This window comes from Dermacentor albipictus, chromosome 1 (genome assembly GCF_038994185.2).
Source record: "Dermacentor albipictus isolate Rhodes 1998 colony chromosome 1, USDA_Dalb.pri_finalv2, whole genome shotgun sequence".
Lineage (NCBI taxonomy): Eukaryota > Metazoa > Arthropoda > Arachnida > Ixodida > Ixodidae > Dermacentor > Dermacentor albipictus.
The window spans coordinates 370,027,694-370,040,587 of record NC_091821.1 but is presented as its reverse complement, the minus strand read 5'-3'; the positions used below and the strand labels follow the sequence as shown (position 1 = coordinate 370,040,587).

At 46.1% G+C, this 12,894-nt stretch overlaps 2 protein-coding genes across 2 annotated transcripts; one reads left to right on the top strand and one right to left on the bottom strand.

Moving 5' to 3' along the window:
- The first annotated feature begins 2,883 nt into the window (after window positions 1–2,883).
- Window positions 2,884–7,069, top strand: LOC135904125 (uncharacterized). The gene is made up of 4 exons (XM_065434743.2): window positions 2,884–3,173; window positions 3,834–3,986; window positions 5,443–5,528; window positions 5,899–7,069. Exons 1-4 carry the CDS (start codon window positions 2,966–2,968, stop codon window positions 6,517–6,519), a joined length of 1,068 nt encoding a protein of 355 aa, XP_065290815.1. The 5' UTR covers window positions 2,884–2,965; the 3' UTR covers window positions 6,520–7,069.
- Window positions 7,070–7,204: 135 nt separating this feature from the next.
- LOC135904124 (uncharacterized) lies at window positions 7,205–11,611 on the bottom strand. The gene is made up of 3 exons (XM_065434742.2): window positions 11,415–11,611; window positions 10,313–10,386; window positions 7,205–9,293 (listed from the first exon to the last, which is right to left on the bottom strand). The coding sequence occupies exons 1-3, from the start codon at window positions 11,529–11,531 to the stop codon at window positions 8,162–8,164; spliced, it is 1,323 nt and encodes a 440-aa protein (XP_065290814.2). The 5' UTR covers window positions 11,532–11,611; the 3' UTR covers window positions 7,205–8,161.
- Between the last annotated feature and the right edge of the window lie 1,283 nt (window positions 11,612–12,894).

The window sequence follows — 12,894 nt, the reverse complement described above, 5'->3', positions numbered from 1 at the left end:
CTACTTCGCTCCTACCAGGGGTGTGAGAATTGCATTGAATTCCTGGTAAGTTGAATACCCTAGTAGTATTATGTTGTCAACGTGGAGCATATTGGAAGCCATGAAACTTCCCAAGTTGGTCAGAATCTCAACAGGGGAACCGGGGCTCTTTAGATACCACCAAAGTACACTGCATCGTTCTTCAGCCTGATCATTGCTCAGATGGCTTCAATATCGCCAGCAGCGTCTGGAACCGAAAATGCTATGTCGCCTTTAATTGTAAGTGCTATTCTCTCCCCCCCCCCCCATCTCCTGTTGGGATCTTTCCTTACTAATATGTAGCCTGATGGCGTAACTTTGACATGAGTAAATCACTGTGTTACGATGTCTCACTGATTGCTAATATGTCGTGATTATGTTCCAGTATTATACTTTCCATGGAATGAGTTTTGTTCAACACGCTTATAGCGTTTAAGTTTATGATCTTGAAATCTGTGGGCTACTGATCATCAAGTCATTCAAATCAAGATCAGCAGAATCACATGTGCGCACATGCACACTAAAGCTCATGTAAAGTTAGCGTATGTGAACATTGAGCCTCATACGGTGGACGTATGCTTGATCTAGCATAATAAAGTTTCGCGTAATGTGAAAGTCACATGTGAAAGTTTATAAAGGGGCTCGTACTTAAGGCTCGCGTCACTGATTCCTCCGGATGCAAAACACCTACACCTATAGGGGGTCGCTCTCAACGGCGCCCGTACAACACGTGAATAAGGTCTTCGAAGAACTATCCAATAAAGCGGAGAGAAAGGAAGCAGCCCCATTTCCTTGTCATGAACCGACGGGGTTCAAACCTGAGTTCTATAAGCAAGGCTTATTTTTTTCTTGACTAATGCAGCCACCATGGACGAAGCTTCGTACAACGGCGGATGCACAGGCCACTGTCCTTCCCATTCGTGGGCTCTGTTTCGCTTCTGCTCGCATAGGTGCCGCTGAAAAAATAAAGAAGAACAAAAATGAAGTAACGTGCATGTAAAAATATAATGAGCTAGCCAATGATACCACAGAGGCTGAAAATACATGCCAAGAGAAAAAAAGGAGTGCTGGGACCGTTCTTCACGGATCAGCGCCTACTGCTGCTGATCAGGCTAGAGTCGCGGAGACAGCGCCACCATCGGTCTCTATCAAACGACTTATCTCGATTAGCACCCTGCAATGTGTTGTTCCAGGGGGAAAACATCAAGGGGCGCCGGTTATGGCACGTTCGTTTACATTTCTAGATGTGACCTATTTATTCTCTTTCCGTGCTTCTGCGCCCTGTTACTTATGATAATAAGTTCCAGGTTCATCTCTGAGTATCCGTGACGTCTTGCCTCTTGCTAAGGTCATGCTTGTGCTCTCGGACAGCCAGAACTACCATATCTTATTCTATCATAGCTACAGTGACACGACAGCTGCTTCATATTTCCTACGTGGGTCGACTTGCCATGAAACACGCACGTGTATTAGTGAACTGGCTCTACTAAGCCATTAGCTCAGGCTGCAAGGTGCACGAATTAGTTCTTATTGACAGTTGTGGCGCTTGCCAGCTAACGAAAGTCGTCGCGATGAGCAGTTGCATTTAACGCGCGCCTAATATCGGCAAAGACGGTTATTCTTCGGTCCATGTCAGCTAGAAAAGAAATGCCTGAGCTGCGAAGCCTCGTTATAGTGTATTCAGCTAGTATACCGGTCCTAACTCCTGGCTGGACGCAAGCAACACGTCCTCCTCGGTTCTCGATACGCATGACTCTAAGCGCGTGCGCTGGCAACCACCTAGAAACACGCCGAAGCTAAAGCGCAGCGAAAGCGGGCCCCGAGATTAAGAAGCCAAGCGAAGCCGGTCAAATCAATCTGGCCGGTCATTTGGAGGAGCACATAAATCTCTGACCTGCCAAGGCGCCGGCCACGCTTTCGTGGTTCGATGCTTGCTTTCCTGAGCTGGGCAGCCGGCTAGTTTCCCTCACCCGACCACCTTCTCCTCGCGTTCTGATCTCCCGGCGTGTTCTCCCCTTCCGACAGCCGCTCTTGTCAAGACTCCAGCGGTGACGACAATGACGTATGGCTTCTAACGCTGCCCCGTCTCGGTTCTGTCAGCGGAATCGTTAAGAAAAAGCTCCACCAATCACGGATTCAGCGTTTGTACGTGAAAAATAGAACAAATATGCAGGAACGTTCGGAGGATGATTGTCGAAGACAAGCGATAGCTTTCCGATAGGTCTACTGAAATATGCTGCTGGGAGCACGCTTGCAGGTAGTGTCCAAATGCACGCCCCGTGAGGGCTTCCTGTGTGTGACGACAGGAACCGATTTCTAGGGCTGAACATTTGCGGGTTGTATGCACAGGGAATGGTTCGCAGAGTCAGAAACATGTCTAACCGCCACATTTTAGACACTACCTATTGGTCATAGCTTTATTGGTTGACGCTTTAAGCACTGTAGTTGTTGTAAGGCCTACCGGAGTGTGCTCAGCAGGTATACATAGTCTTCAGCCTGATCATGCTGCGATGCGAGCGACGCGCTGATGCATTCATTTGTCCTTAAACTATGGTGATACTACCAGATATGTTGCGGCCAGTATCTCGTGAAGCGTTTGCCTGTGCTGCAAAGAGTTTTAACACAAGTTTACGTTGGTTTCTGCCGTCATGCGGAGCTGAGCTCAAGATGCTGAGATGCGCCTGCGGAAGAGTAAAGCTAATTAACACGCGTAATTTGCCGTGGTGCGATTTCTGAAGAAAACAAGCATTTTGGCCTTCGCTTATTCGCAACTTTCACGTACGGTGGCGCCGTCTTGCGGCGGCGGCCGGTACTAATCGAACGATTATGGCTGCCGCCCGTTCTCATAGCGTGTTGGTGCTGTCGCCGCTTTTCTTCTACTTTTCGTTGATGCTTTAGCGCGTTCGAAGCTCCAGCGGGATGCTGAAGGACACTGAACGTGCTCAGAATGAGCCAACACAGAAGCAACCGCATTTGCTGTGTGCCGCAATGCAAAAATTATGCGGTAGGTGATGTGAGTCTACACTCGTTCCCCACGGCTGCGTCCATGAGAAAGAAATGGATTATTAAGCTGCGGATCGGTAAAGCTGTTACCGAAGCGATGAAGGTTTGCAGCGCGCACTTCACGCCGGAGGACTTTTTTTGGAATACGACAGGTGAGTGACGATTCCGATCACTTCAAATCGCGAATAGACGTACCTCCATAAAGACGCAGGCATAGCAGGGAAAGAAATAATACAGAATCGTAACTCGAATATGTTGTGGAATGATTGATGTTTACGTTTTTGTCACTCGTGTAATTGCGGCTACGTTGGAGCACAAACATTCTCCGTAAAGCCTTGTACCTGCTTCAAAATTTCTTTTTCTCGAATGCACCGCTCGTTCGTTTAATTTGTGCTCTGTAACGTCGGCTTGACTTTACACCCATTTTCGAACAGAGATGAGTTGCTCATTTGTGCAGAGTCATGAGACATTTATCGCCGTCAGTTACTGCGACGTAAGTGCGGGTGTTCTGCTTCGAACGAGACATAGCCAGATTCGGGGAAGCCCAACGCAAGCAAAGAGAAAAAGCAGTTTCAGCGCCGAAGTTCTTCATGTACCTTTTGTTGTAGCCGCAATTGTCTTGAGTAGAATGGCTGGTTCACGAATGTTCAATTACCGGAGATGTGAGGGGCAGCAAGTTTGGTGGCATTCTGGGAGGCATATTTTTGCAATTTATTCTGGCTTCTGTGGTCTTTTCGACTGATTGCAGTTCAGAGAGTCTAATGCATCCCTGTTAGTGCATATCGCCAGTACATGCGTTTTTTTTTTCCAAGACCCAGCTGTTTGGACACCACGTCGGAAGCGCTTAAAAAAGACAGCAATTCCATCTAGGTGCCTTCCTGTCCGGGTGTTTGACGCTGTGGATGAAGCTTCGAAGCAAGCATCCCATGAAAGATCTTTGCGGGCATCAGCAAGATCATGGGCATGTAAGTTGCTCGCCTAAGTTGAACTGAGGTTCCCCAACCCGTCTTGTCTTTGTTCTGCGTTGAACGTAAGTTGTCCTGCATGATGCCATGCTGAGGCTCAAGCATGACCTTCTTACTGCTACATTTAGTATAGATACCCAAGCCATCTTAGGACTCAACCTTCACGGTGCATTCAACAACATAGATCATGGATCGAGCTTACGTGAATTGAATATTATTAACTGTGGTCGAAAAATGCATGAATACATCAGCAAATTTCTTACCAATCGCACAGCTGTCTTTAGTCTCAATGATCAAACTTCTCCCCCAATCACCTTGGGTAGCTTTGGCATTCCTCAAGGATCCATGCTCTCGCCGTTTCTATTTGACCTAGCTATGAAGTGTACTGCTGGGACGCTGGCACAAATACCGGATCTCCAATGTTCTTTACATGCAGACGACACTACCCTATGGATTAAGGGTAGCTCGGATGGCTACATTCAAGATACCTTACGAGGGCCGGGTTCAAGAGCTACAAGAGCCAAATCTGAGCTGTTGCTTCTATCCGCAAATAAATTAGATATGCCCAACATTCAGATTAACATTACCGGGAAGCAAGTTCCCGTAGTAGACAAAATCTGTGTACTTGGCATGCACATTCAATCTAACCGACTCAATACGTATACACTTCAATCGGTTACTGCCAGCGTAGACAACACCACACGGCTTATAGGAAGGGTGTACATTAAGCACGGAGGTCTCCGCAAGGCAGAATTGCCTAAACTACAGACTCACACTTTTCTATCTCCTGCCTTAGGTCACAAAATTTACCCGGGAATATACCCTACCTCAGCCTGCAAGTTTTGTCCTGCTAGCAGAGCGGACGTTAACCACATTATGTGGCAACGCAAGAACCACTCCACTCCCCCTAACCTTTGGGGTGTTTCAAGTAGTAGGGAGCTGTGGGAGGCTGCCATGCGTAGCTACAACCCCGAAGTCCAGGAAGCTATCCTGAGGTGGGCTGAGTGGTAGAGGAAACCTACCGCGAGTAGGATAACCTCCCTCGCCTTCTTCTTGTAGCCCATTTCCCTTTAATATGGGATAAATAATGTTGTTTTTCTCTTTCTCTCCTGCAATAAGTAGTGGCACATAGTACCATTAGCATGCTTTTGTTGCAGAAGTATCCTTAACACAAATTAAATAAGTTCTCCTTAAGAAAGAATTTAGAAGTCTATGTACGCATCAATTAAATCTACGAGAGACGTTAAATTGTTTACGGCAAGTGCAGACCTTGAACGTTGTGAAATGTGTATTGGTATAGACACGAGTTTGCATTTTCTATTTGCCCTCATGCTTGCTGGACTAGAAGGAACAAGCACACTTACTCAATTCCCTTTATATTGTGTTCATAACTTGACAGCACTACATGTCAAGAAAGGTGTAATTTTCAAAAAGCCTGGAATTTTTTATTTTGCAGCTGTGTGCAGAACCGAAAATGGGCCGTCAAATGTGCCTTTGGGGTCATGTACAGCACAACAGCCGAACATCGAAAGTTCGGAAAATGTAAGTTCACAATTGTAAGCCTGAATATATTTCATTCTTTGATAGAGAAAACAAAATCCTAAGGTAAGCTGACTAAACCATGTTGAGAAATTAATTCAGTTTGAGCATAAATTAAACATGGAGTAGAAAGCTTATTCCAGCTTCACGATATGCACTTGTTGCTGTGGTACAATTGTAGTTTTTGTTAGTGTAAGTATACTTCTGTGCATTTCACGTGCCATGTTATCACCCGTCATTCATTTAATGCTGAACTTTATCCCTAGGAATTCCTTTATGGATGTTACTCTCTGCTTACTGGAAGTATTTTTAGAATATTACATCATTTACTAGGGTAGTTTGGTTCATTCATTGCTGGTTTTGTTCAATTCAGGTACCAACAGAGCTTGAAAGCAACCCAGTCACCGAGCTTGACCAAGGCGCCGCTATAGCACTGCAAAGGCTTGGGACAACACTGAGTGAAGCTACAAGCCTCGAACGGTCTGCATTGGATGCACTCCTTGCCCTCAGTGATAGGCGTTGTCGGTGTGTTGACATTGGCATTCAAGTCTGCACCGATTCATCACCAGCCAGAAGGAACACATTGGTTGACTTTCTCTCGACAGATGCTGCCATAAAAGCCTTCACAGGTGTAGAAACTGCGGAATTGTTAATGTACTTGTCAGAGGCCGTTGCAAAACTTGACACACTCAGCACCGAGTGTAGTGTCTTAGAGCGCGTAATACTTGTTCTTGCTCGCCTCAAGACGTTTTTATCGTTTAAGTGCCTGGCGGTGTTGTTTGCAATTTCCGAAGCAACTGTACACAGGTACTTTTATGGCACTGTTCGCCCTTTGGCCGCTGTCCTCGAGGCAGCAGTTCCATGGCCAACTGCTGAGGAGATAAAAAAAAAAATCAGCCGCATTGCTTTGCAGCATTCGGAGACGTCAGGGTTGTACTTGACTGTACAGAGGTGGAAGTTGAAAAATCGCACTGTGCCTCATGCCGTATACTGACATATTCCCATTATAAGGGTGTCCACACAGTGAAAGTCCTAATTGGCGTGTCCCCTGGTGCTCTCATCACGTTTGTCAGCGACACTTTTGGTGGGCGGGCTTCTGATAAGGCTTGTGTTAATGTGTCTGGTGTTCTCGACCAGTTGCAGCCTTTTGAAGATGACCTAATGGTTGACAAGGGTTTCAACATTGATGACAGATGCACCGAGCTTGGTGTTGGCGTGATTCAGCCGCCCTTCTTGAGGAAACAAACACAGTTCTCCCAAGAAGGCGCCATGAAGACTGTTCAGATTGCAAGGGCCAGGGTCCATGTAGAGAGGGCGATACAGCGCATGAAACTGTTTCGAATTTTGAAGGATCCATTGCCATGGGAAATGTTAGCTGTGGCTGATGAAGTGTTCATCATAATTGCCGGGATGGTAAATTTGTCAGCCCCTATATTAGCTGAAAAAAGGTTCCAACTATTTAAAGCTTAGACAGCAAATATCTTGTACAACCAAAAATACAATATTTATTTTTGTACAATAAAAAAATACAACAAACCAGGTCACACCTTTATTTTTGTTAAGGATGAGGCAGTCACAAAAGAGCTGCTTTAGCAGCAGCTGGACTGGGTAACTGCCCCAATGTTTTTGACAACAGCTCGTATAACACCCAACTTTAAAGATGAGTAAACGATACATAGTAGAGCAGCAATAAATATTTTAATTCATGGACACACATAATTCAAGTGCAAAAAGTATGCACGTGTTACATAAAACTTTCAGTAACATAAGCATACATGAGCAAAAGAAAGATCATACACAAAATAAAAATAACAGCTTTTCCGAAGTCAGTGTTGAGATGAATACCTCTGCGCAAGTGTCACGGTTACCGACGCACCAAACACATACATAATGTATCTCACCGATAAGTCCTCAACACATTTACATACATCCGCAACAATGGTTACACTGAGTTTGATCTCTCTCGTTCACACTAATATCTTTCCAGAGTTCTTAAATAGTCTCGCAAGTTCTCAAGTCCTAATAAGTCACGTGCGGTGTGGCGCTCACATGTCCGAGTCAGTGCAGCTCCTCCGCATTGCACGGTGCACCACTGGCATCTCTGCTGAGGGCTGTCTCCGTAGAATAGGTCGAGCTTGTCGAGCGTTGTCGTCGGTGAGGTTGTCCACATAGCATAGGACGGGACCGTTGTCCTCGGACCAAGCCTTTGCTACAGCCGCAGGCGTGTAGGATCGAACCCGGCTGGTGCAGAGCCACCAGTGTCCTCCTCCAGCTCAACCCTTCAATCTAGCCGTCCTTGGTTCAGCGCCTTCGCCCAGTGCTTTAGCCGACTTCTTTCTTCTTCCTCTAGCGGTGTTCTGCCATTTGCCACCTCTCTCCTTGTAGGCCACGTCAGCCTTCTTCCTCTTCCTTCTTCTCTGTTCTTTTTCTTCTACTTCAGCTCGTGACAGCAATTGTTGACAAAAACAAGGCAAGCGACTTGTTCAAAAGGAACAAGGAATGGCAACTTTAGCAGAAACAACAGTCAAGGGAAGCCATGAGCATAGTCGAGACGTCTAAGCTGACCTTGGACAATGCACAAGGCTGAAGTGACCAGTACAGTCACTTAGGTCGTCATAGGGTTGAGGGCCATGACCTTATTTTTCATATTTGGCGAGCTGCGGCAATAAATGCTCAAAGTAAACATATTGCAATCGACGCACAAGATTGTCAATAAAGTGGTCGTCTCTTTTTACACAGATCATTAGGGATTCCACTTGGCTGTAAACAATGAAATGCGCCACTTGGAGGTTTAGAAGAAACAGGCCAAGCTGCACTTGCGAAAAATATGAGTGCGTTATCCGAAGAGAGAAGTTTTCTCTGTCAGAAATAATGTATGGTAGCTTCTTCTCTTTGATGAGCTCACAAATTTTTGCATGCTTTCCCCGAACGGGGCTCTTCACTTCCAGCAGCACAGAAGGTTGACCATTCTTAAAAACAACACCGTCTGGGCTAAAGCCTAACCATGGAATGACAGGATTAATGACAAAGCCAAGTGCTGTTACTTCATTTCCAGACTTTCTAGTGTACTCTTCAGTGGCTGGCCTTTCACACGATTTCCCATAGCGTGTGGCATCATTACCCTTAAAGGTTTTAGTTAAGTATTTCAAGATCTTTTGATCCCATGTGCATTCTTTGGTCGGCAGAAATCTGTATAAGCTGTGGCACTTGCTGCCAGTAATCCTTAGCATCCTCTGTCGGTGCCACTTGGTGTCATTTTGGCTCACTGTGCTCGAACAGATCTCAACTGCCTCCTCCTGTGTCACGGCAGTATGCGTTAAATAAAAGCGATACACAGGAGGAGCGAGGTGTTCTTTGGCTACTTTGTATATCTTCAGTGTGGTGGCATCTTTAAAGGCGACACCATGGAACTGAAGTTCCTCATACGTTCGCACTTGTTGGCACAAATCCATGTGCTGAAACAATACCCTGCATATAGGGCTTATTACATTTGGTTTGGCATTTTCCATGCTGGGTTCTTGAGCGCTGTCATGGGTAAATGAGCACCGCCCTTTGCTGTGCAGTGCAAGCGTGCTGTTCGGAGCAACAGCAATCATCTTGTTACGTATTTCGTCTAGCTTCCCGCTGTCTAAATGGAGTCTTGGTGCACCTTGTACATGGCACAGATCTCTTGTCCTCCTTGGCTCATAAAGGGGCATCGATTTCAGTTTTCCCCATGCTTGTTTCAAGTCTGTTGAGGTAAGCTGCTCAAGGTTTTCGATCCCAGACCTGTGTGGCACATAAGCAATAAGTTATATTGATTAAACATAAAAGAGTACTACACAATATGACATATAAATCAAAGCTACACCATTGCTTTCAGGAAAACATAACATCATTGAGCATTATTAGTCGTAATGTGAATGTCATAAGCTGCAAATAAACAAGCTGTAACGTCCCCAATTATGCTGAAGGAAACAGTTTGGTTAAACACGTGCAATACTTGACTCCATTTGAGTCTGAAAGGTGCACAGATTTCCCTAAGATTTGTACACAGGCAACCTACTAGCCCAGTTGTATGCGTAACAAAGCTCATGAACGCAAACCAGTGCATAATTGCCACCAATGACAAAAGAGAAAGTAATGAGACTAGGTGCGTAAAGATCTGATTTATAATATTGCAGACCCTCCAAGTGATCTTGGTATGTCTCCCTGCTGTCAGCAGCTGAGCCCATTTCTTACACCTTAAATTCTTTTTTGTTCTAAGTGAAGCGCTAAGTGCTGCTGCAAATTGAAATTGGACAAAAAAAATAAGAAACACGCACAGAAAGTAAAGAATAATCCTCACATATTTATTCTGACACATTAAGGCAATCCTTCAATGGGTAAGGGAATGGAATGTGCGCTAACAAATATCAAATTGCTTTCAAGGAAAAGTTCTGATCACTCGTTTTCATTCGTGTCATCAGCATTGCTTTTAATGTATCAACACTTGTCAGGTGCATTATTTTTTTCAAAATTTCCTCAGCACTTCTATGGTGTTGTATATTATGCTTCCAGGAACATATTCAAGCCTTTGCTCTAGCTGTGTTGACATGCTGACTGGCGCAGTGTTTCTATTTATCTTTGAATTTGTTGGCTGCATGAAGTGAATGTCCGTATAATCTTGAATAAAGTTTGTTTTTCTGTTTTCATTTGTTAACGAGTTTATGTCTTGAAATTTTGCTCTTTTCGAGCAACTTCAGCAAGGTAACCAGTGTGCTTGGAACAAATTTTAAAAAATTAACTGTTTCGATGAAAAGCCTTACCTGTGAACAGACAACAACATTGCAAGCATGTGCTTACACTGTGCCGAGTTGCCGGCCTTGCAGGTACAGTGGCCCTGAAACAACAGGTATTTTGCATAATCAATCACTGCACTTGCCCAACAACTATAGAATCAGGTACAGCCTGTATTATAAAATACATTAATATTACTTTTGCTCATTTATTTATTGCTCCTTAGTACAGTCAGACAAAATTCAGAAATGGATTGGCAGTCGACAAAAAATTGTTCTTGTGCTGCCTCACTTCCAGCATATGAAGCACATATGACCACTTACACTTATTAGCTTTTTATTGACATGGTTTCCCTGACAGTACAGGAACAGTTTTATCCCTCAAACCTTTGTACATGGTCGTCCACTCGTATCTAGAGCATGTTCAAGGGGCCAGTGTGTCCGACAAAGGCCGTGCATCGAAGCAATGTGACACAGGGGTAAAGGGACGTGAAGCTCGTGCTTGTTGTCGACTGCCACTCTACTTCGATGCGCGGCTGCAACGTGAGCACAGGCGCGCAGGACTGCACTCGTAAGGTAACAAATCATTGTCTAACAAACGTTAAACTACTGTGCAGTGGTCGCGTAGCGAACCCTCAGCTGATTCACGGTGAATTTATTTGACAGTTTATTTTATAAAGATAACTCGAAGAATGAAGCGAGCATTGCCGCGGACCGGTAATATCGCTTGACCTGTCTAGGCAAGTCGCGGTAGGACTGACGCAGGCCGTAAAACTACCGCAAGGCTATCGCTTGCACAGCATTGCAAGGGTGAACGGTTATCGTATTAACTCGAAAAAGTGGTCAGGCATGGCTTTTTGTTTACTTCTCGTGTTCAACAACCAGCTTTGTGAACAGGCAGGGATAACTAGACAAAAAAAATTTCGCACAGAAAACGCTGCTTTAAGGCTGCTTTTCACGCCGTCGATGTAAAGAACTTCGGTCGCGCAACACGAGGAAGATTTTTTTTCTCGACACGGTGGCTTATTCAAGCTGTAGAAGTAACAACTTGCAGAGAGCACCACAAAGGTTAGGGTACCCGTTCAAAGCGGTCAAATTAATAAAATAGCAAAAGCTAAGCACGGTGACTTACCTTGATAACGCCGTTGCTGTAAAATTGAAACCACAGCTTATGTGGTTTGCTTCGAACCTGCGAAGTTTGTATGCAGAGCCCTTCAACAGTGACGGACGTCGACGTGCACGCTTTCATGCCGCAGCACACAAGATGACCAGCGTTTAAGACTTCTTCGCCTTCAATCAAGCATCGAATCCTGCGTTCTGCTTGCCCAATGTGGGCCATTATGCAGGCTAACGACATCGGGCGTGTAAACTGAAGATCCATTATTCGCAACTTCCGCGGACGATGCGAACTAACAAGACACTGAGCAAGACGACCGCAGCACTGCACCGGCTGCGCTAGTTCTTAATCTTTGTGACAGCCATGTTGGATTTAAGGTGGCGCCCCCTATAGGCCGTGAAAGTTGCGAATAAGGGAAATCTGCAACACCATCACATTACATTTGACGTCCTCTGCGATGACCTTCTAAGTACAGGCTGTCATACAAACAAAAGTGCTCATTGTTTCAAATAAGCGATGACTGCAGACGAAATGCCGACCATGAAAACTCCTGGCGTCGTGTGCCCAGAGTGCCTTAGCGACTGCCGGTCGGCTTAATGTTGAGGCATTTCCACGCAGCACCGTACAGGCCTAGCCTAAGCGGCTCGTAAGCCGGGATTACACCAGAGGTAACGGACAAGCAGGCAGACAACACGCGCGTTGACAGGGGAACATGTACGCGGCGACAAATCCGCCCGGCTTTATCTCCGTCTACGAAAGAACAAAGATTGTGAAGGCAAAGCTGCGCACCTCCGAAAATCTTCGTTCGCTTGTGCGAGAGCACGTCGCCTGCGTCGCCTCCCCCTCCCGCTTTCCCCGTGCACAGCCTCGGCTTTTGACGCTGCTCCGGCGACGTCTTGCTTCTACGTCGGCTCTTCGTTCTTTTTTTTTTATCTTTTCGTCTTCCCGGGTGGCCGACCTTGCGGTGTCGCACGTCTTTCCCTGCATGATTCATGGTCAGACTTCGGGCAGGCAGCGTTCGCGGCCGCGGACCGGATCAGCAGAGCGGCTGACCGTGCCCCACACCGAAGCCCCGGGGCTTTGTACCATAAATCCCCATGCCGTGACTCGGGGCGACCGGGCAGAGCCTTGCGGCGTCCGTTCCATCGGGTGCCAGCGAGCGGCAGGCCTTTCCGAATCGGGCATCAGTGATGACAGCTGACGTGGACCGCTTGAAACGCCGTCCGGGGTTGGAGGCCTGGGTCTTAGCCCGGACGCGTTGACGTGCAAACGGATGCTAGGTGTCAAGCGGCCCAGCCTTATCTTCATTTTTTGTTATATTTCTCTTACTGCTGCCAATCTTGTCGCCATCCGGCCGTATGTGAACCGTGGCCAGCGCACCGAGAAAAAGGTGGCCGTAGGAAAGGAGGATGAAGGAGTAATATTGTCCCGTCTGTCCTAATCACCGAAGCAGCTGACCGGTCCACGGGGTTTGTTAGCAGAACTTTGTTCTGTG